General features: G+C 56.5%; 1 protein-coding gene across 1 annotated transcript in view; it reads left to right on the forward strand.

Annotated features, from left to right (window-relative positions):
• CEP164 (centrosomal protein 164) overlaps positions 1–22590 on the forward strand; it is a 69432-nt gene extending 46842 nt beyond the window's left edge. The window contains exons 13-34 of the mRNA XM_055548207.1: positions 251–418; positions 1134–1271; positions 3875–4012; positions 7387–7596; positions 10691–10822; positions 10939–11155; positions 12092–12169; positions 12400–12531; positions 12845–12967; positions 14117–14260; positions 14682–14765; positions 14877–14945; positions 15230–15405; positions 15747–15870; positions 16260–16288; positions 16747–16954; positions 17934–18041; positions 18638–18752; positions 19109–19453; positions 20194–20260; positions 20941–21063; positions 21230–22590. Of these exons, the coding sequence (XP_055404182.1) occupies positions 251–418; positions 1134–1271; positions 3875–4012; positions 7387–7596; positions 10691–10822; positions 10939–11155; positions 12092–12169; positions 12400–12531; positions 12845–12967; positions 14117–14260; positions 14682–14765; positions 14877–14945; positions 15230–15405; positions 15747–15870; positions 16260–16288; positions 16747–16954; positions 17934–18041; positions 18638–18752; positions 19109–19453; positions 20194–20260; positions 20941–21063; positions 21230–21326 (3025 nt within the window). The 3' untranslated portion in view covers positions 21327–22590. The remainder of the gene's footprint in view (positions 1–250; positions 419–1133; positions 1272–3874; positions 4013–7386; positions 7597–10690; positions 10823–10938; positions 11156–12091; positions 12170–12399; positions 12532–12844; positions 12968–14116; positions 14261–14681; positions 14766–14876; positions 14946–15229; positions 15406–15746; positions 15871–16259; positions 16289–16746; positions 16955–17933; positions 18042–18637; positions 18753–19108; positions 19454–20193; positions 20261–20940; positions 21064–21229) is intronic.
• Positions 22591–22972: the final 382 nt, after the last annotated feature.

Consider the following 22972-nt stretch of genomic DNA (forward strand, 5'->3'; position numbering starts at 1 on the left):
GTGTGCCCAGATGTCACTCCTGGGCCACGCAAATGCAGCCCATGGACCTGGGAGGGCTGAATCCAGTCCAGGCAGAGGGCGAGCTCAGTAGGGAGCTTCTCTGTCCTGCTTTTCTGGCCCTGTTGCCCTCCATGGAGGTGGGGCCAGGACTGGGGTCCAGCCCAGAGGAGGCATGGACCTGGATCCACGTACTCCACTCTGCATTTCTGCTGCTGTTTGAGTGGAGGCAATGACTCTGCTCTCTGCTCAGGTTATCTCCCCCTCTTTTGCGTGAGGAGCGGCTCCAGAGTCTCCTTCACGGCCAGGCCACCGACGAAGGGCCTCCACAGGCCCCAGAGGGGCAGCCTGAGTGGAAGGAGGCAGCGGAGCCTGAGGAGGGCTCTCTGGGCAGTCCCCCACCCTCTGTTTCCCTGCAGAGGTAAGGTCCGGCCGGAAGCCTCCCAGGGTTGGGGGGCAGTGGGTCTGGAGAGGTGGGGAGAGCAGGGGGTGGGTTTGCAGCCTAAGCAGCAGCAATGGAGGTCTCTGGTTAGTGCTTCATACGAACTGAGGAGGGAGGAAATCTGCCTCTTCCTAGTCTGCAGCCTGCAGCTACAATCGGGGTGCACAGGCTGGTTAGGGGAGCTTAGAAACTCTGGCACAAGGAAGTGTCTCTTCTGACCCAGCCACCCCCTGGCAGGGGCTAGGGCAGAGTCTGCTGTCACCCAGGCTGGGCCATTCCTGCCGGGGGGTGGCCATGTCTCCTGGTCCCCACCTGCCAGCCCCCTTCTTCCCCATGATCATCCCACTGCTAGTCATTCAGCAAGCCCTGGGGGTGGAGGGAGCCCTGCTAGTGCTGGGCCCCAGGTCAGGGAGGTGCAGTGCCCCGGGCTTCCCCCAGGAAGAGAAAGACGCCGGCCTTAGAGCTCACCCGGCTGAAATGAGTCACTGGGGAGGCAGAGTAGCAGCACCCACGGAGCCCCTGCTGTGTGGGGAGGTGGGGAGCGGAGCTGAGACCCGAGGCCTGAGATGGCACATGTTGCTGGGGCTGCCTCCTCCCTTGTCCCCATCAGAGCTCTTGGGCCCCAAGCGGGGTACACCTGGAGCCTCTCACCTTCCTCTGGCTTTAACGCAGTTCCTTCCTTGTTGCTGTCAAGGGAGGCACTCCCAAGCCCACCTGCCGCCCACAAGAGGGGCCAGGAACGGCGTCCCCAGGCCGAGGGGCCGGGCCCTGGGCAGGAAGAGCCCGAGGAGAAGGTGGCAGTCAGCCCCACCCCACCAGGCTCTCCAGAGGTGTAAGGGCCAGTTTCCATGTCTGTCCCTGTCCTCCGTTGTGTGGATTGCTTTAGTGCCCATCCCGTCTTGGGTGGTGGGGAGAGGGTGCTCTGGCCCTGGCTCAAGGAGTGGAGTGGGGGGAAAGTGAGTGTACCCTTGGTTCTGTGTGCAGCCTTGACCCCTAAGCAGCCCCCAGGGCTCCCCTCGTCAGCACCTAGGGTATAGGGCTGGAAGCGAGGGGGCCGAGTACCTTCTGGGTCCTTAGCAGAAACCTGGTCAACCACGTTTTCTGCTCTATCAAGCCCTGTTTTCCTTTAAAAAATTATTAAGGTATTTATGTACCTGGTTGTATGTACACGTGAATTGTACAAGTCAATGAATGTTTATATACATATGTACCATGTCACAGGCTTCCTTGGTGGCTCAAGACAGTAAATAATCTGCCTACAATGCAGGAGACCTGGGTTCGACCCCTGGGTCAGGCAGATCCCCTGGGGAAGAGAACGGCTACCCACTCCAGTATCCTTGCCTGTAGAATTCCATGGACAGAGGAGCCTGGTGGGCTGCAGTCCATGGGTTGCAAAGAGCCGGACATGACTGAGTGACTAACACTTTTCACACACCGTATCACAACCTCCCAGATCTTTGAGAACATTTCCACCCCTCCTGTAAGCTTCCTTGGGCTCCTTTCCTCTTAATGCACCTGCCCCAGGTCACCACTCTTCTGGCTTGTCGCATAGATTCATTTTTCCTGTTCCCAACTTCATTTGAATGGAATTATCCAGTACACAGTATAGCTCTTTTGTGCCTGGGTTCACAGCGCACCTCCATTGTTACATTTCTAAAACTTAGAAGCCTTTTAGCTCTTCTCCCCCCTCTCACCTCTTTTACAGATGAGGAAACTGAGGTTCAGAGGGGTGAAGGGATTTGCCCAAGGTCACATTGCTAGTTGATTGCAGAATTAGATCTAGATTCTAGTCTCTGGAGCCCTTGACTTCTGTCGCCTGGTCTGCAGCCACTGTGTCTTTTCCCTGCGTGATGTCAGGGTTTCAGGGTGATATAGTTTTTCCTGCCTGTGAGCTGAGCAGTACAGAAAGATTAAGAGCCTTCAGGATTGGGGCTGATTGTTGAGCAGAGACAGGTTCATGCGCTGATTACTTACAGCAAGTGTCACCAAGGGCTGGAGGGCCCCAGGAGCGCATGCTCTCCTGTGGCGCTGTGTGGTGCTGAAGGAGTGATGTAGGGGAGGGACCCAGGAGCGCATGCTCTCCTGTGGCACTGTGTGGTGCTGAAGGAGTGATGTAGGGGAGGGACCCAGGAGCGCATGCTCTCCTGTGGCGCTGTGTGGTGCTGAAGGAGTGATGTAGGGGAGGGCCCCAGGAGCGCATGCTCTCCTGTGGCGCTGTGTGGTGCTGAAGGAGTGATGTAGGGGAAGGACCCAGGAACGCATGCTCTCCTGTAGCGCTGTGTGGTGCTGAAGGAGTGATGTAGGGGAGGGCCCCAGGAGCGCATGCTCTCCTGTGGCGCTGTGTGGTGCTGAAGGAGTGATGTAGGGGAGGGACCCAGGAGCGCATGCTCTCCTGTGGCACTGTGTGGTGCTGAAGGAGTGATGTAGGGGAGGGACCCAGGAGCGCATGCTCTCCTGTGGCGCTGTGTGGTGCTGAAGGAGTGATGTAGGGGAAGGACCCAGGAACGCATGCTCTCCTGTAGCGCTGTGTGGTGCTGAAGGACTGATGTAGGGGAGGGACCCAGGAGCGCATGCTCTCCTGTGGCACTGTGTGGTGCTGAAGGAGTGATGTAGGGGAGGGACCCAGGAGCGCATGCTCTCCTGTGGCGCTGTGTGGTGCTGAAGGAGTGATGTAGGGGAAGGACCCAGGAACGCATGCTCTCCTGTAGCGCTGTGTGGTGCTGAAGGAGTGATGTAGGGGAGGGACCCAGGAGCGCATGCTCTCCTGTGGCACTGTGTGGTGCTGAAGGAGTGATGTAGGGGAGGGCCCCAGGAGCGCATGCTCTCCTGTGGCGCTGTGTGGTGCTGAAGGAGTGATGTAGGGAAGGGCTGGCCCCCTTTTCAGGTGGTGATCCAGCCCACCGTGACAGCGCTGCCCCTGAGCAATGACATGGCTTTCCCTGATCTCCTTGGTGGCCGTGGACAGCCAGATCAGGGTGCTTATGATGAGGACAGGAGATGACCGGGCTTCAGAAACAGGACCCTCTGGGCAGAGGTCAGGGGTCAGAGGGCATTTTCCCAGGGCTTCTGGGAGAGAAATTGGGCAGTGAGGCTCCTCCTGGCCACCCAGGCTGACAAGTCCTCCTCTCTGTGTCTCTCCTCCCGTCCCTGCGAGGCTGTCCCCGCTGGACCGCCCTCTCCTTGACCACACAGTTTCAGTTTACACGGTGCTCTTAGATGTCTTCTGCTCCTTTCCTAGAGTCTTCTCAGGCTCTAGAACTTCCTTGCTATTGACTTTTACAGCTGCCTTAAGAATGGATTTGTTCTCTGGGTTTCGCGGGGGAGTGACTCTGTGCCTCATTTGTATCCATGGAATTTTAATTTGCAGAGGTGACTGAGTGACAACACGGAGAAGCCGATGCCACTGAAAGAAGAATTTATTCCTTATATTTCCAGAGAGAAGAGGGCATGCCATGCCAGGCGGGGCCACATGGGGAAGGACCAGAGCTGGTCAGGAGGGGAAAGAAGCGAGAAGGAAGAGCATGACCCGGAGCTGTTATTGGGGTTTTCTTGGGATGCAATGGGTGAGGCGGGGTGAGTACTCGAGCGAGTGTAGGGGGGGAGCAGTTTGGATAATTTTCGATGGCTTTGGGCTCTGGGCATGGTCTCTGGTTGCCTGGGGCCTGGCTCTGGGTGATCTGGGGCATGAGAAATAGATTAGGAGATGGTAGGGTCGGTTTGCTTAGGAAAGACATATTCCCTTTGCTGTCTATAAGGATTGCCTGGTCCGGGGAGGGGCACCCTCTCCTTGACCAGCCAACTTCTTCACGTATTGTAACACCATAAAATATAGAGAATAAAAAGCATGAATAGGAGGGTCTGTCACCTGCACGGATGTTGTCAAGCTGAATCAGGAGGAGTTAGGAGCACAGGGAGGTCAGAGTGCAGGCGGGTCCAGCAAGCAGCCACTGCTGTGTGTGCTGTATGGCTGGAAGGCCTGGGTCTGGGAAATAAGCATATCCTTCCCTCTGTCTTCCCAGCATCCTTCTTGAGGTGTTTGTAGAGAGAGAAGGCAAATGGATTAAAACCACTGCGCTGAAGAAAGAGACTCGCAGACAGAAAATGAACTTACGGTTGCGGGAAAGAGATAGTTAAGAGAGTTTGGGATGGACAGGTACATGCTGCTGTATTTACAATGGATAACCAACAAGGACCTACTGTAGAGCACATGAAACTCTGCTCAGTGTTATATGGCAGCCTGGATGGGAGGGGAGTTTAGGGAGTGCGGCTGAGTCCTTTTGCTCTCCCCCTGAAACTGTCACAGCGCTGTTAATTGATTATGCCCCAATATAAAATGGGCTTCCCTGTGGCTCAGACAGTGAAGAATCTGCCTGCAATGCAGGAGACCCAGGTTTGATCCCTGGATCAGGAAGATCCTCTGGAGAAGGGAATGGCTACCCACTCCAGTATTCTTGCCTGGAGAATAGAAGAACCTGGTTGGCACAGTCTATGGGGTTGCAAAGAGTCGGACACAACTAAGGGACTAACTAACACTTTAGTGTAAAATAAAAGGTTAAAAAAAAAAAAACAACCACTGGGTTGAAAATTAGTGGAGACAGAATCCCTGATAGTGATCCGAGTTTTAGTGGTGGCACGGCCGTGTCAGGACTGTGGGTACCACAGCCCTCTTCCCTCTCCTCCCTCCCTGCCTGTCCCTCCTCGCTTTCCCTCATATGTCTCAGAGTAACTCGGCCGGCAGCCTGAAACACATTCTGCTGAGCCTCCTCTCGGCCACTTGCTGTTGGAAACTGGGTCTCACTGATGGTGATACCTGAGGAGTGGCCTAGAAATCAGACCTGCCTCTTCCCCTGGAGGCGTTGACCTCCCAGGCGTGTCATAGATCTTTCAGGCTCACTGTTGACTGTGTTGGACCTAAGCTGGGAGTTTGGGATGCTCAGTCTTGAAAACAGGGACACGGTGAAGAGGCCCGCTGAAAAGCAGCCCCAATCTGCCTGCATGCCAGGCGTGCAGGCAGGCTCAGCGGTGCGTGCAGCCTGGGTGCATGCTGTCACGTCAGCTGGTGCCCCGTCTCTCCGCAGCATCAGTCCCTAGGGCCCCACATAGCTCTGCAGCCCACAGGGGAGGGAGACATTAAAAGGTACCATCTCAGGGAAAAAAAAGATGTTTTCAGCTCAGGTTGGAAATGAGTTGGAGGGTTGATGAGGCGGAGAGCTGCAGCAGTGGCAGGGTTGGGAGGAGGCTCTTTGCCAGGCGGGATTCTCAGAGGAGGTGGTGGCTACATCTTACATCTGCATCAGTCTGGGCTGTGTCAGGGGACTTAGAGAAAGCGGGAATTGGAAGGACGGAGATGGCCTTGGGAGCAGAAGGGGACTGAAGACAGAGCTCAGGACCGTTTCTGGTTTGAGTCACGATTTTAGGAAGGATCTTAATGGTATTTCAGACACTTCGGTAGCCTTTTGTCTGTTTCCTTGGTCTCTGGCCTCAAGGGGCTGGAAGGGAATTCCAGAGCCCTCATTTCCTTGTGCTTTGCTAGTCTGATCCCACCCGCCACCTTCCATTTGCTGCAGAGCGGGGGCTGAAGGCGGAGGGGGTTCTGCATCCCCTGCAGGCTGGCTCCCCTTCTCGGACTCTGGTCCCACCCCTCCTTGATTCAGACCCCGCCTGCGTGCTGCTGTGGTCCACTCGGCCACGGGGCCAGGCCTGCCACAGGCTGAGCATCGCGGGAGAAGGTGCTACTTGGGTGGCCAGACCAATTTCTAATGTAAGATTTAAGGACCTGGGCCTGCATACGTGTCCTTGGCTTCAGGAAAGCCACTCTGGGAAGCAAAATACTTTATCCCACTTATGTTTCCATTGCTTAAAATGTTCTTGGGGTTTCTCTTTGGCTATTTCCTTCAAGAACCAAAATATGCTCAACAGAACAGCCTTCATGACTTTGTAGACATCTCTTTGACCAATCCCATTGTTCTTATTTAACCACCTGCCTTTCGCATCCCAGTTAGAATTCCTTTTACCCATTTCCACATGGTGAGTTCACTCTAAGCAGATGAAGTTGTGGCACTGTTGAGGAGATAGAGAGTCTGGCATTTCAGATGTGCCCCTGCTACTCTCTCTGGCTTAGGGAAGGGTCTCCTGCCTGGCTCCCTTGGCATTGTGGAAAGAGGTTGCGCATTCCTGGGCCTCCAAGGACTATTCTGGGCTCCAGGGCTAGGAGACATGCTGCTGCTTCTCCTGCCGGCTCATAAGCATTGACCTCTGTTCAGTTTTGAGAGTCAGGGAGTAGCCTCTGGGGACTTCCCAAACTGCCGGCATGAGCCTCAAGTAATAGGGAGAGCCCTGGTAGGAGACGGAATCATGGCCATGAAACCCACTTGGGAGGAGTCCATGAGGGACAGAAGTTTGCCCTCTTCTCCTGCCGCCAGCTCTGGAGCCATGTCTCGGGGTGTTCACTCAGGCCACAACCTACCCTGTCCCCTGAGGGCCTCCTATGCGTCACCCCGCTCCTTAGGCACTCAGGCCCTCCCTCACACAGGCACAGTGGGGCTTATTGTATAGAGCAGGGGTCTCCAGCCTCCAGGATCTAATGCCTGATGACCTGAGCCGGAGCTGATACAGTAATAATAGAAATAAAGCGCACAGTAAATGTAAGGCATGTGAATCATACCCAGACCATCCGCGCACCCCTGGTTTGTGGAAAAATTGTCTTGCATGAAACCAGTTCCTGGTGCCAAAAAGGCTGGGGGCTGCTGCTGTGGAACAGATGCTGCCCCTGTGTTCAAGAGGGTAGCCTTGCTGCTCGCCCTCGGGTGACGTGCACTTGCACGTGTGACCTGACCGGGGGCCCTCCGTTAGGGCTCCATGTGGGGTGTTCGGTATCTGTAAAAACCCTGGTGCCAGAAGGTGGGTGAGCAGTAAACCGAGTGAAATGCTGCTCCCGCCCTTGGCAGGCGATCTGCAGAGCCCGCAGCTCCCCGGGAGCAGCTCTCAGAGGCCGTGCTGGAGGCCACGGAAGAGGCGGTGGCCCAAGAACTTGAGCAAGAACAGACACAGCTACTGGAGTCCAAGCGAGAGAAGATGCAGCGGCTGCGGGAGAAGCTGTGGCGGGAGGAGGAGGCGGAGGCCCTGCAACTTCACCAGCAGAAAGAGAAGGCGCTCAGGTCCTGCCGCCCGGCCCAGCCACCCTGGCTGCCCCTCCAGGATGACTCCTCTGTGGCCTGGGTGGAGGAGGGGTGGGCTCCCTGGCCAAGACCCGTGCCTTTCCTCTCTTGGGAAGGGACTTGAGAGGCATGATAGTAATGGGGATGGCTGGTATTTTTTGAGAGATTACTCTGATCCACGTGCTTTGTGTCTGCTAATTCGTTGAGTCCTTGGGAATGGCCCTTATGAGTTTCTGTCATCAAGTCTGTTTTGTGGAATTTATAATATAGATGAGGGAGCTGAGGCACAGGAAGGTTAAGTAGCTTGTCCAAGGTGTGGAGCCTCATAAACAGCAGAGCCTGGATTAACAGTCTGGGCAGTTTATCTCCAGAGCCTGTTTCTTTTTTTTTTGTTTTAACACTTTATTTTTTTACTTTGGCTGCACCACGCAGCATGTGATAGGGTGTGAGGTGCTCTTTCCCGGGACCCAGAAGTTTCTGTTTGGGTTCCTACTCTTTGAGTATGTGACAGGCAGGCCCTCGACAAATGCAGCACATAGGCTTGGGCTGGGCCTGCGTGTGTAGGAGTGTGTGCTTCTGTGCTGGAGTTACGGTTTTATAGGAAAAGGCAGGTGAGGGCTGGCGTGATGGCTCCGCAGTAAAGCATCACCAGGGGGCCTTTGATCCCTTCATCTTCAGCGCTGAGTTTTACTCTCAGGCTCTCTCTACAGTCCAGTGTAGCTGCTGGATCTCCAGCCATCGTACCTGTGTTCCAGGCAGGAAGTATAGGGGCACCTTCTAGCTCATTCAGTCCCTTCAGAGGCACTTTGATGGAAACTTTACCCAATAATTTCTGTTTATATCTCACTGGCCACTCCTGTTTGCAAAGGGTGCAAAGTTGACTGAGGAATGTAGTCCTTTAGCTGGTCTCTGGGCCTGAGAGAATAAAATTAGGGTTCTCTTAGTAAAGAAAAGTGGGAGAATGGATATTGAGAGGGTAATAAACCATCTCTGTCACAGTCCCAGGTTGGGGAAAGTGCTACAAAAAGACGTTAATATGTTTCACTTACTTGGCAGTTAAGCTAAAGGTTAAATCTTGTCCTCTTGGACAGAAGATCCCAAAGTGCTGTAGACTTACTATTTTTATATCATACATGGCAAAGACTGTATAAAATATTTATGGTTAATTTAGAGAAACTAAGAGAAAACCAGCACCCAACTGCCCAGAGGTTTGGGGACAGTCTCCCTCATTAGCCCAACACAGGCTCTGCTGACCAGGGTTCATCCTATGTCACCCCTCCTGGATCCCCCTGCCAGAGAGCATTCTAAAGAATAGATGGTCCCAGGCATCCTCCACTTCCAGCTGCCTGGAACTTGGGGTAGGGGGCCTCCCAAACAGAGTGCAACTCAGCTTACCTTGAGAGGCAGTGCCTAGGAAGAAATCCTGGTGATGTTTCCCTACCAGGCTCCTCTCTCTCCCTGGCCACCCTGGGCTGTGCTGACTGCTTTCTGTCCCTTCCTGAACCCCCCAACTTCAGAGGGGCCTCCCAGAGCCCTCCTAAATTGTAGTGAAAACCAGCCTGTTGAAAAGTATCTGACTCAGGGCCTGAAACACGATAGTTGCTCAATAAAAGCTGGTTCTTGGTTGTATTTTCAATTGAAATCAGTATAGTGTTCGTGGTCTTGACTAAGTGATTTCTCTGTGGGCAGTGCCTTGCCTGGCTCTCTTCAAAGTAGTTTGTCATAAGAACCCTGTTTCTATTTACACATGAGCCTTTCTGAGAGGTAGGGTCTCCTCTCTGCTGGGAAATTACCACTTGATAGAAATTTCTGGAAGCCACAACTGACCTTGTAGCAAATATGTCTTGCATGAGAAGGCAGGCAGGCAGGCAGGCTGACGCTTAAGTTTCTTTAGTTACAAAACAAAGAGACTGAGTTTAGCTGTAAGATGAGAGGAGAGCGTTGTAAAATGCAGGACTTAACTGCTAAAGACCCTTCCATTCTGTGGTGATAAGTGTAAAATCTAGCCTTGGGACAGAGAGAAAGGGTTTCTGGGGGAATCTAGCAGGAAGAATCTTTAAATTTTCAGTCATTACGGAAGAGAGCAGTGGTGTCAATAGCTGAAAATAGAAAACGATCCGAAGTCCTTTCTGGCTCCGGAATTCACTGCAGAAGCTTTTCCGAGAGATTGTCTTCTGAATCATGTTTTTCTCGGGCTTGAACTCCCTGAGTGTGCAGCGCCGGTCACGTGACAGCCCCTGGTCACGTGGGGGCCACGCGAGGGCTGTCTGCTTGGGATGAGATGGTCACCATCTCGGTCTGTGAATAAGGGACCCCTCACAGATAACTTGCTTGTAGTTTGGGCCTGGGTGATACTGCCCAAATTCAGCCAGCATTCATGGAGTCCCTACTTCCATTTCTGTTACTGTGCTTGGCACTTGGGAGATAGCAAGATTTTAAGACAAGATTGCTTCTCTGGAGACGCTCCCACACTTGTAAGGAAAACACACATACAAAGGCTGAATTATAGTGTGATGTTATGCATGGCAGAGAGCGGCATGGATAAGAAAGGTCCTCATGTAAAGCGTGGTGGGAGCTGAAAGGGGATTGGTGAGCTTGGAGAGGGTTGGAAAGGCTTCTCCGAGAGGATGGAGTTGGGTGTTGAACACGGAACATGGGTTCGTCAGGTAGGAAAGGGGATTCTCGATGGGAGAGTTGGCTTGAACAAAGGCCAGGAGGCAGGGAGGAGTGTGGTGGGGTTTGGAGGTGCTGGCTCATGTGATGTGGCCAGAGCTGGGTTGGGGTCAGACAGGATCCGACCTTGAGTAAATGCCTACCACCTGGTTGCAGAGGAGAACCTTTTGCAGAAATGCTATTTTGGGATCATGGAGCTCGTGATCTGCTTCCTGTGGCAAAGGGCAGGTGGAGTTCATAGCCCCTCTCGCCCTGGGAGGTATTAAAGGCAGCAGGACCCAGAAGCTGAGGTTAGGCTTGTCCTTAAGACGTAGGAAGCTTCACAAGCAGGCTCCAGGCTTTTGGAGGCTGACAGCCAGGGGTTAGGTGTAGAAAGGGGAAGCCCTGTGGTCCCGCCAGCAAACTTGCCTTTGCTTTGCAGTTCCCTGAAGGAGCAGCTGCAGAGAGCCACCGAGGAGGAGGAGACCCAGATGAGAGAGAAGGAGCGCCAGAGGCTGTCCCGGCTCCGTGCCCAGGTGCAGTCCAGCTCGGAGGCAGATGAGGACCAAATCAGGTGAGTGCGAACTGTGGGTGGCCTGGCCTCCCCGGAGGCTCGCCCCTCTCAGCACCGCCCTCCCACCCCGACCAACACAAGTACCCAGACTTACACCCACCTCCTTTTCTGCCCAGGGCCGAGCAAGAGGCTTCCCTGAAGAGGCTGCGAGAAGAGCTAGAGTCTCTGCAGAAGGCCGAGAGGGCCAGCTTGGAAGAGAGAAGCAGGCAGACCCTGGAGCAGCTCAGGGAAGAGATGGAGGCTTCAGAGAAGAGAGAGCAGGCTGCCCTGAAGGTGGAGAAGGAGAGGGCCTTGCAGCAGCTGAGGGAGCAGCTGGAAGGGGAGAGGAAAGAAGTGAGTGCCCCCCTCCACCCCCGTGTTTCCCTGGGGAGGGCTGGGTGCTGAGGAAGAACAAGAGCCAGCCTTGGGGCCCAGGGGAGCCGGCAGCGCAGGGGTCTGCGAGGAAGGGTGCGGAGACGTTGGGCCGGCCGTCTGGACCCAGGTGGAGCCTGCTCGACTCAGAGCAGATGCTGCCCTGGTCTCCACAGCGGGGTCCAGAGGTCTCCCTCCAGGGCCTGTTGGGAGTTGTCAGCAGCAGAGAAGTTTGAAGGGAAAGGACCTGGGGGTTTGGGAAGGCTCCATGACTGAAAGAGCTGGAACCAGACCAGAGGTCTTGAGACGAAGGTGCAGTGTCCCCATCCTTGTCCCTGAGGGCAGCTGTGACGACCTCTCATCTCTGTCCTTCCCTCCCCTGCCTCAGAGCGCGAGGCTGGCTCACTCAGGGGAGTTTGTTCTCCTTTATCCTTACTCCCTATCCCTCCCATCCAGTGGTCTGTCTCTAGGTAAGAGGCGGAAGTAGGTAGTAGGTCAAGTGGAACTGGTGTTTTATTTTGGTTCTGGGTGGAGTGTCCGTTCCCAGACCAAGGGAACCAATGGGGGAGGTCACTGTGCTGCACGTGCTCAGGGAGACAGTGCTGAGCCTCCAGGCCTCCTGGCCCGTATTCACAGGCAGGAGTGTGGCCTGTGTACGGTGGTTTGGCCCAGAGGCCCGAGGGTGGAAGGGCCATGACCGAGCCTCACTGAAAGTTTCCCTCCGCGCTGGCCTCCATGTCCCCGTTTGCTTGCAGACTTGAGGGACAGCTGTTTTGGAGGAATACAGACGCGCCTGTGGTTCCCCTTGGCCCCTTAGCTCGAGGGGCCTTGGGGATGGTCTTCCTGGCTCTTCTTCTCCCCAGAGTCAGAGCCCGGCCAGCCTGCCCTGGTCCTCACAGGCCCTGTGTTGCACCCCAGGCGGCGGCAGCGCTGGAGAGGGAGCACAGAGAGGAGCTGGAGCGGCTCTCCTCCTCGCTGGAGGCCAAGCACAGGGAGGTGAGGGGTGGCAGCCCTACCTGCCAGTCAGAGCCTGGCGTGCTGGGCCCCGGGCTCTGAGCCTTCACGGCTGGTTGGTCGGCAGAACTCCACCCCAACCCCGGCCCTGCCGCTAGCTTCCCTCTCCTGCAGCCCCGGGGGATGGGGGCTGGGTCCCTGGGAAGCGAGTCGCCCGTGGCCTCTGTAGGGCCCCCTGAGGGTCACGCTCCCCGGTGCGGGCACCTCCTCAGGTGGTCTCCAGCCTCCAGAAGAAGATGCAGGAAGCTCACCAGAAAGAGGAGGCCCAGCTGCAGGAGAGCCTTGGGCGGGTGGAGCAGCGAGCCCATCACAAGGTGTACCAGGTGCTTGAGTACGAACAGGAGGTGAGTGCCGGTCTGCTCCTTTCGCCCTGGGGGCCCAGCGTTGTGGCCGGCAGGCCGAGCTGTCATGGCCCGAGGGGCCTCTGCTTTGCCTTGGATGGCTCGGCTGGGGCTCTGTTTTTATGCCTTAGTTCCCGGGAGGCCAAGTCCTTCTTCACCCCGTGCCCTGTACGTGAGTGGAGTGGGGGGGGGGGTGCTGGGTATGGCCGCGTGTGTATGTGGGGACGTTGGGGGAGGTGGGCGTGTGTCGCACACATGTGTGAGTCCTGCAAGCGCCTCAGCCCTGCATGACGCCTCCCTGCCTCCTGCCCGGCAGCTCAGCAGCCTCCTGAGAGAGAAGCGCCAGGAGGTGGAGCGGGAGCATGAGCGGAAGATGGACAGGATGAAGGAGGAGCACCAGCAGGTGGTGGCTGAGGCCAGGCAGCAGTACGAGGCCGAGGTGACTGGGCCGCAGCCCCTGGCACACGTGTGTGTGTGTGTGTGTGCACACACAAACCCACTCCCACCTCTTGGGGTCCTTCCCAGATGTCCGCAGGGCCTTGGAAGGAGTCAGGGGTGGTGGGAAGCGTCCTTCCCGGGCCCCCAGCAGTGGTGAAATCCAGTTTTGCCTTTGTACTAAAGCATTGCGGGAGGGCTGCTCCTCCCCCCATCAGGCTGCACTTTGCTCTCCTGTTAGTAACATCTGGGGTGTATTGAGCGTGTACGGTGTGCTAGGTGCATCCTGAGCTCTTTGCGCGTTAACCTCATTTAGTCTTCACAATACCCTTGGGTGGGGGCGTCAGTACTATCCTTCTCTCCATTTGAAAAAGAGGAAACTGAGACTTGAGCATAAGCAACTCCCTTAAGCCTCCCTGGCTGATAAGTAAAGGAGCTAGGATTCAAGCCAAGACTATCTGACTCCAGAGCCTTCGATTTTTAACCACCAACCCTGTGCCTCCAGGCCTACAGAATTTCCAGGACTTCTGGAAATAGATTGGCAAGAGTCAACCAATATTTAGATATTACATGCCCATCTTCAGCCTCTGGCTTGGAGGGGAAAGTTCAGTGACTAAGTGGACCCAATGGCACGCTCACTTTGGGGTGAACGACTGGGAGGGCTGGTGGCTGACTTTAGCCCAGAGCTGGATGGGCTTCTGTCCCCAGTTTCTAGGCTTCGCCTCCAGAAACTTGAACCAGTATCCCAGACTCTGCACCAGAGCAGAAATAGCAGCCCAGAGGAAAATGTAGTTGACTCCTTTCCTAAACCAGTTCTGCCCTTGTTGAAGAATAGTGACATTTTAGTAATGACCCCTTCCCTTAAGGAAGGAAGGCTGTGTGTGTGGGGAGTGGTAAGAGAGGCAGGTGTCCACCCAGGGATTTCTCAGGACACCTGTCCAGTGTTGTTTCAGCAGCAGACAGGGGGTGCAGGCTTTCTGGGGACGAGACCACGTGGTCCTGGGCACTCTCTCCAGGAGCCGGCCTTAGAGGCCTGGTGGGGTCCCTGATCTTACTGACCTGAGGCGGCAGGGCAGGGGGTAGGGGGCGGCTCTGGTCGAAGGGTTGGGAAGGGCCGCGGTGGTTTCCCACCAAGGGCCCCACCCTCCATCAGGAGAGGAAGCAGCGGGCTGAGCTCCTGGGGCACCTGACGGGAGAGCTGGAGCGCCTGCGCAGGGCCCATGAGCGAGAGCTGGAGTCGGCGAGGCAGAAGCAGGACCGGCAGCTGGAGGACCTGCGGCGGCGGCACCGGGAGCAGGTGGGCGCTGGGCTGAAGGTGCTTGGGGCCCGCCCTCCCGGAGCCCTCCACCCAGGGTAGAAGAGTGCTGGGGGCCGGCACTGCCACAGCGGCGGGGTGGAGCCTGCCGGCTTCAGGGGTGGGGAGGTCTCTCGCTGGCCATCCCCAAGCCGGGGCATCCTTGCTCTTTTGTTTTCTGGGCCAAGGAGCATCCCCAGGACTAGAAGCAGAGGTCAGTGCACCTCGGGCCTTGGGGTTGGTGTCTTTGCCTCTGCTCACCATTCCCCCTGAAATAAGCAAGGGGTGATGCTTTGCTGGGGGAGCCCAGCCCAGCCTGGAGCACGTGGTGTGGGGCACATGGTCGGGAACTCCTCCTGGCCCTCAGCTCGGGCCTGGGCACGGGCTGCACTCCCATCTTTCTCTCTACCTACACTCCGTGCAGGAAAGGAAGCTCCAAGATTTAGAGGTGGAACTTGAAACCAGAACCAAGGATGTCAAGGCCCGAATGGCTCAGCTGGATGTCCAGGTGCGGGAGTAGGGGCAGAGGACAGGCTCTCAGGTACCCTTGACCCGGAAGTCCGCTCCCCCAGGAGAGGCCCGGAGTCGGCTAGATGGCCAGACCTTCTGTGCTCCGCAGAAGGAGGCGGCCAGAAAAGAGAAGCAGCAGCTCCTCGACGTGCAGCGGCAGGTCGCGCTGGAGAGCGAGGTTTGTCTGCTGCTTCTGTCCTCCCTTGTTGCACTTCCTTCCTCCCCCAGCCCCTTCATTCCCCTGGGGAATGTTCCAAACTCTGTTGGCTAGCATCCCACAGATAGCTCCTCTGTGGGAGACCAGCTCGGGCTACCCTGGGGGGGCGGAGCCACGGAGGGGTGGGGCCTGGTCCAGCCTCTCCCCCAGTGCTTCCGGGTTGTCTGCTGCTGTCGGCTCTGTGACTCCCCCGTCGACTCCCACCCACGTCTTCAGGTCCTTCTGTCTTTCCTTCTGACCCCCAGGAAGCCACAGCCACTCATCAGCACCTGGAGGAGGCAAAGAAGGAGCACACCCACCTGCTGGAGTCAAACCGGCAGCTCCGAAGAATCCTCGAGGAGCTTCAGGCCCGCAAGTTGGAGCTGGAGTCCCAGGTGGAGCTGCTGCAGGCCCAGAGTCAGAGGCTGCAGAAGCATGTCAGGTGGTCTGGACCCCTGCGCTCCGCCACCCCTGCGCCTCCCGCCTGCCTTCTGACCTCTGCCGCTTGGGGGCTCTGTCTCTTCATGGCCCAGTTAGCAGGCAGAAGTGGAGCCAGGCAGAGGGGCTGCGTTTTGTAGGGACTCAGGGGGGCGTGAAGAGGCTGTGACTAGCCCGGGTCCCCTGGTTCTACTGTCCCTGCCCCAGCCCTGCCTCAGCATCTTTGGCAGGATTGAAAGGATGGAGGTGGATCTGCCCGTTCCCCGCTAGGAGTCCTGAAAGGTGCTGCCAGGCCTGCTTCAGTATGTGACCCTGCCTCACCAACTCCCCAATTTCCCATCACAGCGACCTGGAGGTCCAAGCTCAGAAGAAGCAGGACTTGAAAGAGCTGGAGGTAAAGGACAGTAACACTTCCCCACATTTGGAGCCTGATCTCCTCCTTGAGGACCTGAGGAAATCCCCCCGGACGGTGAGCTTCTCTTGGAAGGGTCAGGGCTGGAGTTGGGCAGGGCTCCACGAGGGGCGGGGCTCTAGGAGGGGTTGAGGTCCAGGAGGGATGGGGCTCCAGTGGGGGGAAAGTGGGTAGGAGGGGCCCGTGGTTGGGTAGGGCTCCAGGAAGGGTCCTGACTGTTCTGCCTAGGACTTTTTAGTCTCCTATTCTTATCATTCCTAGCCCTACTTCTCCATCAGTCAAATTATATCTGTAAGTGACTGGTGCTTGGTGGCTGGCAGAACTATCCTCTGGGCCACTAGGAGGGACTTCAGGGCCCATTGAGCCTGTTGTTACATTCAGTGGGCATTTTCTACTGTGTGTGTCTTAGAACCAGACTAAAGAGGTATCCTTCTCTCTCTTCCCAGAGCAAGGAGACTGACTTATCCTTGGACAGGTGCGTTCCAATAACCTGTCCTGTTTTGGGTTGAGGATCCAGGAATGGTTGAGTGAGGATGTGCGTCAGGGCCAGGGACTGACCTGGGCCCATGGTCTCCAGTGGGGCTTGGTTCGAGGATAGGGGTTGGGGCACTGAGGAGTCTTCTGTGACAAGCCAGGAAGGTGCCCAGGGTGATCACTGACACAGCACGCTGGCATGGACTGACCCTTGCATGAGGGTCAGGCTGATGGGAAGGTCTGGCTGTCTCTGGTGGCTCCTGTCAGGGTCAGGGTGGGAGGACTGGAGTGCACAGTGCGCGTGCCGCACGCCGTGGGTCTCGAGCAGCAGCGTCCCCACCCTCCTAGCCCTGCGGGCTGTACTCAGGCTGGCCATCTGCTGGGGCAGTGCTCGTGACCCACAGCAGGAGTCCACAGTGCGTGTGTCCCCGCTCCACCCCCTGCCCTGCCCTTCTGCAGCGCTCGGCACTACCTCTCTGCTGAAGGGGTGGCTCTCCGCAATGCCAAAGAGTTCCTCGTGCAGCAGTCGCGCTCCATGCGGAGGCGGCAGACAGCTCTGAAGGCCGCCCAGCAGCACTGGCGCCAGGAGCTGGCCAGTGCTCAGGAGGCGGCCAAAGACCCACCAGGCGCCAAGGCCCTGGACGACGTGTGCAAGGACCTGGAGGAGGTCAGGCGCCCCGGGGGGACTCAGCCACGTGGGTGGGCGCCTGGGGCAGGAAGCTGGCCCTCCCTTTGGGCTTGCCCTCAGTAGATCATGCCCAGGGCTCCCCTTGAGTGGTCAGGTAGGCACAGGGTCACTGGACAAGTCTAGGGAGACCAGACAGGAGATGGAGGTTAGGGATCACCACAAGGATGGAAGCTCCTTACACTCACCTGGCAGTGCAGAATGCTTTCTCTATTAGGAAGTCATTTGGGCCTCACAGTAACCAGAGACCATGTACAGGGTTGTAGTGGTGTTCCCATTTTCTAGAAGTTCCACATTGCTTGGCCATTCCATCACACTCAAGACTTTACTCATAAGTGAAAATCTTTTGAGCACACTCAGCATAAGCCAAATTCCCCGTTTTCCTTCTCTGAGACTCTAATTTGTAATGAAAAGGAGACATCTTCGTGGTTATTATTAGTGGGATCACACGTCTCTTTGCCATGTGAGGGTCTTGGCAGAAGATTATGTCTGGTCCCTTAGAGTTCTAATGATGCTCAGAGCTGGTGAGGGATTGTGGGCCCTCTGGCCCCTAAGTCTGGGGGCAGCAGAGGGTCAGAGGTCAGTACCTCTGGAGGGGCAGCCTTCCAGGGGCATCTGCATTCCACCCCCAAGGCCTGGAATTGCTCTGCTGAATCCCTGCTCTTGAGGATGGGGGTAGTAATGGTAGTTGGAACAGTGATGATAATAATAACCATTTGTTTAATAGTAACTGTTTTGAGAATTTATTAGATGTAGGCATAGTGGAGGGCACGTATCATATGTTCTCTCTTCTAATCTTCAAGACCCTATGAAAAGTTTTTTTTTTTTGATGCATATCCAGAGTTCGGTAATTCAAGCTCACCCAGATCACCCAGCCAACAAACAGCAGAGTGGGGGGACTCCGGCATGTGCCTGTGTGGTAAGTCACCATCTTCCTCCTTCCCTTCCTCCCTGGCTGCAGGAGACCAGGCACCTGGATGAGATGAAGTCGGCCATGCGGAAAGGCCACGACCTGCTGAAGAAAAAGGAGGAGAAGCTGCATCAGCTGGAGTCCTCTCTCCGGGAAGAGGTGCAGCCCAGCCTGGCCCCAGCCTCCCTCTTCTGTTCCTGGGATTCGGTGGGGGTTCTTGGGTCCCATGTTGGGTCAGCTTAGGCCCAGGATTGGCAGTAGGCTTAGGGCTTCTGAGCTGCTGAAAGTGGCTGTGACTTCAGCTCTGACTGTCGAGCACATTTGGGGGTTTGGGTATCTGTGCTGAGACGTCCTGAGCAGACTTGGATCCTCTTGCTGAAGGTTCTCGGGAGAGGACTGGCCCTGCCCTGGTGCCCGAGGAGAGGTGTGCCTTGAGGGCCAGGAATAGAGGCTCCTCGGTTTCGCTACCCCTGGGCCTCATAGGCTTTCCTCTGGATGCCTGAGATGTGGGTGCAGAAGGAGCTGGAAAGACACCATGGGAGTGTTTACCGGGGTGAGGGTGGGGGCCTGCCTGACCCTGGTGGTCTTACTGCCTATATCTCCAGTGGCTGAGTTCTCTCAGCCTCACTTGCAAGGCAGCCTGTGCCTCCCCCAGAACTTGGGGCCCAAAGAGCTTACCCACCAAGTCCTCAGCTGTCACGAGGGCAGGACGCACAGGGCAGGTGCCACCCTCAACTGCTGCGTCTTCCCACCAGGCTTCAGATGAGGACACGCTGAGAGGACCCCTGACCAAGAAGGTGGTGACCTTTGACCTCAGCGACCTGGAAGATGGGAGCAGTGACAGTTCTGACTCTTGCCCCCTGCCTCACTGTGAGTGGGCGGGGGAGGACCAGAGATGCAGCCCCTCCCCACAGCCCTGCAAGAGAGGGCCCCCCCGCCGTGCCGGTGCCTGGAGCAAGTGGTCAGCACATGCCCTGGCAGAAGCGAGCAGGCTGGGTTTGCAGGGCCCAGAGGCTCAGGGGAGGCCTTCTGAGCGCACAGGGGGCTTGCAGCAAGAGATGCGTCCCTCTTGGCCTTTCCTGGAGGGCCTCTCCCTATAGATGCTTCTGAAACACTGAAGCTGTGGGGCTTTTGTTGAAAGGAACAGAGAAAGGGGTAGGAATGTGGGCCAGTAGGGTGCAGTACCTGCCAGGCCGTTCTCCACCCTCCGCCTCTTCCCTTTGCAGTCAACCTGACCCCAAGCCCCACCTTCCCCAACAAGATCCACTACCTGAGCAGCTCCCTGCAGAGCATCAGCAGCCAGCTCAACGGGGTGCTTGGTGTCCTGGGCAGCCTCAACACCCAACCGCCACCGCTCTTCACCTCCACACCCGTGATGCTCCCCACCCAGGCCTCCAGGAGCACCCTGGCTCCCCCCCACCCGTCCCTGGCCCAGGGCCCAGCCTCATCCCCAGCTCGGCCCACATCTGCCCAGTGGACCTGGGACCCGGGGCTGGGCCCCAGGCTCTCTTCCTCTGCGGCTCAGACCGTGGACGACTTCCTGGTGGAGAAGTGGCGCAAGTATTTTCCAAGTAAGCCTCCCTCTGGGCTGTGCACAGTTCTGGCTCAGCCTCCCCGCCTCCCTCCTCTGCCTGCCCCTCACCCCCAGCTTTGGCATGTTCCCCAGACTCTCAGGGTCCTTGGGAGGACCTTGCTGCTCGCCCTGTGGCTGGAGGCCCTCTGGGTCAAGGATGGGTTACCTGATGGGGCCTTTATGATGGATTCTAGAGCTCAGCTGAACCTGAGGAGGTCACTTGTCAGAGTTGTGATCGCTGCCATCTTGAGTGTTATATATTATGGGCCAGGCATTTTATATATGGTTTTTCACTGAGTCCTTATAATAACCCTCTGAGGTTATTCCACACTTTTATCCTCATTTTACAGATGGGGAAACAGACTCAGAGGTTAAGTAATATCTTCCATGGTACCACATACTGGATTTTGACCCCATGTCTGTGACTCCGGGGTTTGTAGCCCTTTGGCTGTATGTGGCTTCCTGTGGTCTCATGGCCCTGCTGAGGAATGTGAAAATCCATAAAAAGTTATTTGAAGGAAGAGCTTCTACCTTCTTGTCCCTACCGAAACTGAAAAGTAATTTCAGTTTTAGAAATAAGTAGGACAGTTCCTGGGTACCCTCTCTCTCTCCCTCAGAAGCTTTTCCTGTTTTTGGTTTGGGGCACTGCCGTTGCAGTTTCTGGGTGGGGGGAGGCGAGAGGGGGCTGGCTTGGCTAAACTCCTGTCTTTTCTGACTGCTTCCCTCATACTTTTCCAGCTGGCATCCCGTTCCTCAGCAGTGGCCCTGCCCCCTTGGAAAACAGGCTGGGCTATGTGTCTGCCAGGTAAGCCTCCCTGTGGGCTCAGGGTGGAGCCACTCTGTTCAGCTGCAGCTCCCAGGGCAGGTGGGACCTGGTGACGGGACCAGAAGGCCCTGTTACATCACCCAGACATTAGGCAGGTCCCCCAGGCCATGAAGCCGCTGAGGTCCCAGTGGGGGCAGGCTGGCCTTACGTGAGCCAGCCCCAGGAGGAAGCTGCCCAGTGGCACCCTGGGAAGAGATGGGATCTGGCCGTGGAGTGAGGCCTTCGTCTCTGCCCTGAGCTCTTTGCTGCACACGGCTCCGTTCTTCCCCCAGACCTGCTGAGCAACATCTGGAGGGAGTGGGGGCTCCCTGTGGGGGAGACAGATGGGCAATTATTGAAACTTGTTATTAATTTCCCCTTCATCTTGTTCCTTGCCAAATGTACCCTGCCTTGATGTGTCCCTGCAGGCCCCCAACCATAAGCACAGCCCCTCTCACCCTTTAGCCAGCTTGGGATCTGATGCTGGGAAGGTATTTGAGTTGATAGAGAGGCAAGTGTTTGCTGATGAGATTGGCTGGGCACAGGCAGACTTGGGAGCCTTGAAGTCAGGCGCATTCATCCAGGATGGGGGCTCCACCCTCTTCCCTTTTGGAAATGGATGCTCCTCACCCCAGAGGGGCACTCTTGCTGTGCTCCTGCCTCCTCTCCCCTCCCCGCAGTGAGCAGCTCCGCCGCCTGCAGCATCCCTCTTCCCGAGTCCCACAGGTGGGCACCTCCAACTTGCAGGACATGATCGCGGCTAACCGAAAGTGGCTAGAACATTACAAGAACGACCCCAAGTTGTATCCTTTTAGCTGCCTCCCAAACCCTGATCCCTTCCCACTCTAACTGCCAGGGCAGGTGGGCCCTAGGCAGGGTGGGGGCGTCCCAGGAGGGTCCCGTCTGGCCCGTGACTCCTCCCCAACCGTGCTCAGCTGACTGCGGAGTTCTCCTTCACCTTGTGGCCAGACCTCTCTTCTCCTCGGTGCCCAAGCCAGCGGCTGGTTCCAGCTTCCTGCAGCTGGACCTGGATGAGAACAACAGATTGAAAATCTATCACTGCTGAGGCGCTGAGCCGGGGGGCAGCCTGGCCTCTCCTGCACCCAGACCATGTGCCCTACTTGCTGCCTGCACGTTACTCCCCTGATAAAGCATCCTCCCAGCCCCCCTCTGTGCTGCTTGCCTCATTTGGAACTTAGAGGAGCCCCGGGGCACCAGGGGAAATGGATGGTGTGACCGGGAACAGTAAGCCACCCCTCGCCTGTAGCAGCTCAGGCTGCCCTGTGTGACTTCTGCGTGACCCTGGCGACACGGATGTGGGGCAGTGGGGGCAGAGGTGGCGGTGGAGGAGCTCCGGCTTCAGAGGCCGGGGACTCCTTTGGAGTAGAGTCAGTCTGTTGGACCTGTGGGGCCCGCTTGGAGCTCCCAGGGTCACACATGTGGTCCCTCAGTCCCCAAAACAAAGCCCCCCCCGCATGTTTGTACTCTGGGACCAGGGCCCGCCTCTCTAATACCTCAGCCCTGTAGAGATCAAGCTTTCTTTTTTTTTTTAATGTCCCCTGTCCTGAGCACTCTGTCTCACCTTTTGACTTATCTCAGGATTGGGCTCAGAGCCCTGTGGGCGGTGGCTGGAGGCTGGCCCCAGAAGTTTTGCCAGCTGTCTTCTCTCTGCTCCTCCTGGGCTTTCCTCAGGGGCTTTCCTCAGGAGCACTTCCTTCCCCCTGCCGCCTGGGGCTCCTTCCCAGAGCATCCCAGCTACATTCTCAGGTCTCAGGCACTCAGCTTCCACGGGAAGAGACTGGGAGGGCTCACCATGGTTTCCTCTTCCTGGATCACCTCGGGTATATATGTGCGTTGTTTCCGTCTGTCTTTTCCACCTGTGCCGTCCCTGCCGCCCCTTCTCAGAGCCTGGAGACTTGTTCTGAAGGAGGTGAGGGGCTGGGCCCACGCCTGCCGTCTGGCACAGCACCCTGTCACCCTTCCCACGTCAGCAGGCTCCTCGAGGGGACATGCAGGCAGTGCTTAACATCTGGCCCATCGTTTAAATAAAATGCGCCCCCTTTTCTTGTCTTGAAAGCGGTGGGGGTTCCCCTGCCTCTCCAATGCATAGAAACCACCTCTCCACCCCTCATTTCTTTGGATAAGGAACTGAGATCCCATTGGCTTGTTTACCCCCAGGTACTTTTTCGGCATCAGTCTGCCACATAGGATGTCCATGTTTGTTCATTCTGTGTGCTTCGGGAATAGCTCATGTGCTGCAACCAACTTTGGTGACAATTCTGTGTTTTATACATCAATTAAATCTCTGCAGGTCCATTTGCTACACAGTAGCTGTGTGAATGTGTCTCCTTTTTGAAGGCCTTTGCTTCCTTCTGCTTAAGAATGAAGGGAAGGAAATGAACATTCACAGAACACCTAGGGCTCCCCTGGTGGCTCAGTGATCAAGAATCTGCCTGCCAGTGCAGGAGACACAGGTTGGATCCCTGGTCTAGGAAGATCCCACATGTTGCGGAGCAGCTAAGCCTGTGAGCCACAGCTACCGAGCCTGTGCTCTAGAGCCCATGTGCTGCAGCAAGAGGGCGCTGCAATGAGAAGCCCATGCGTTACAACTAGAGAAAGCCCACACGCAGCAACGAAGACCCAGCAAAGCCACGCATAAAATATTTTTCAAAAAGAATACCACACTATCGAATCTAATCACAACAAACCTGT

This window comes from Bubalus kerabau, chromosome 15 (assembly GCF_029407905.1).
Source record: "Bubalus kerabau isolate K-KA32 ecotype Philippines breed swamp buffalo chromosome 15, PCC_UOA_SB_1v2, whole genome shotgun sequence".
NCBI classification, from domain to species: Eukaryota; Metazoa; Chordata; class Mammalia; order Artiodactyla; family Bovidae; genus Bubalus; species Bubalus kerabau.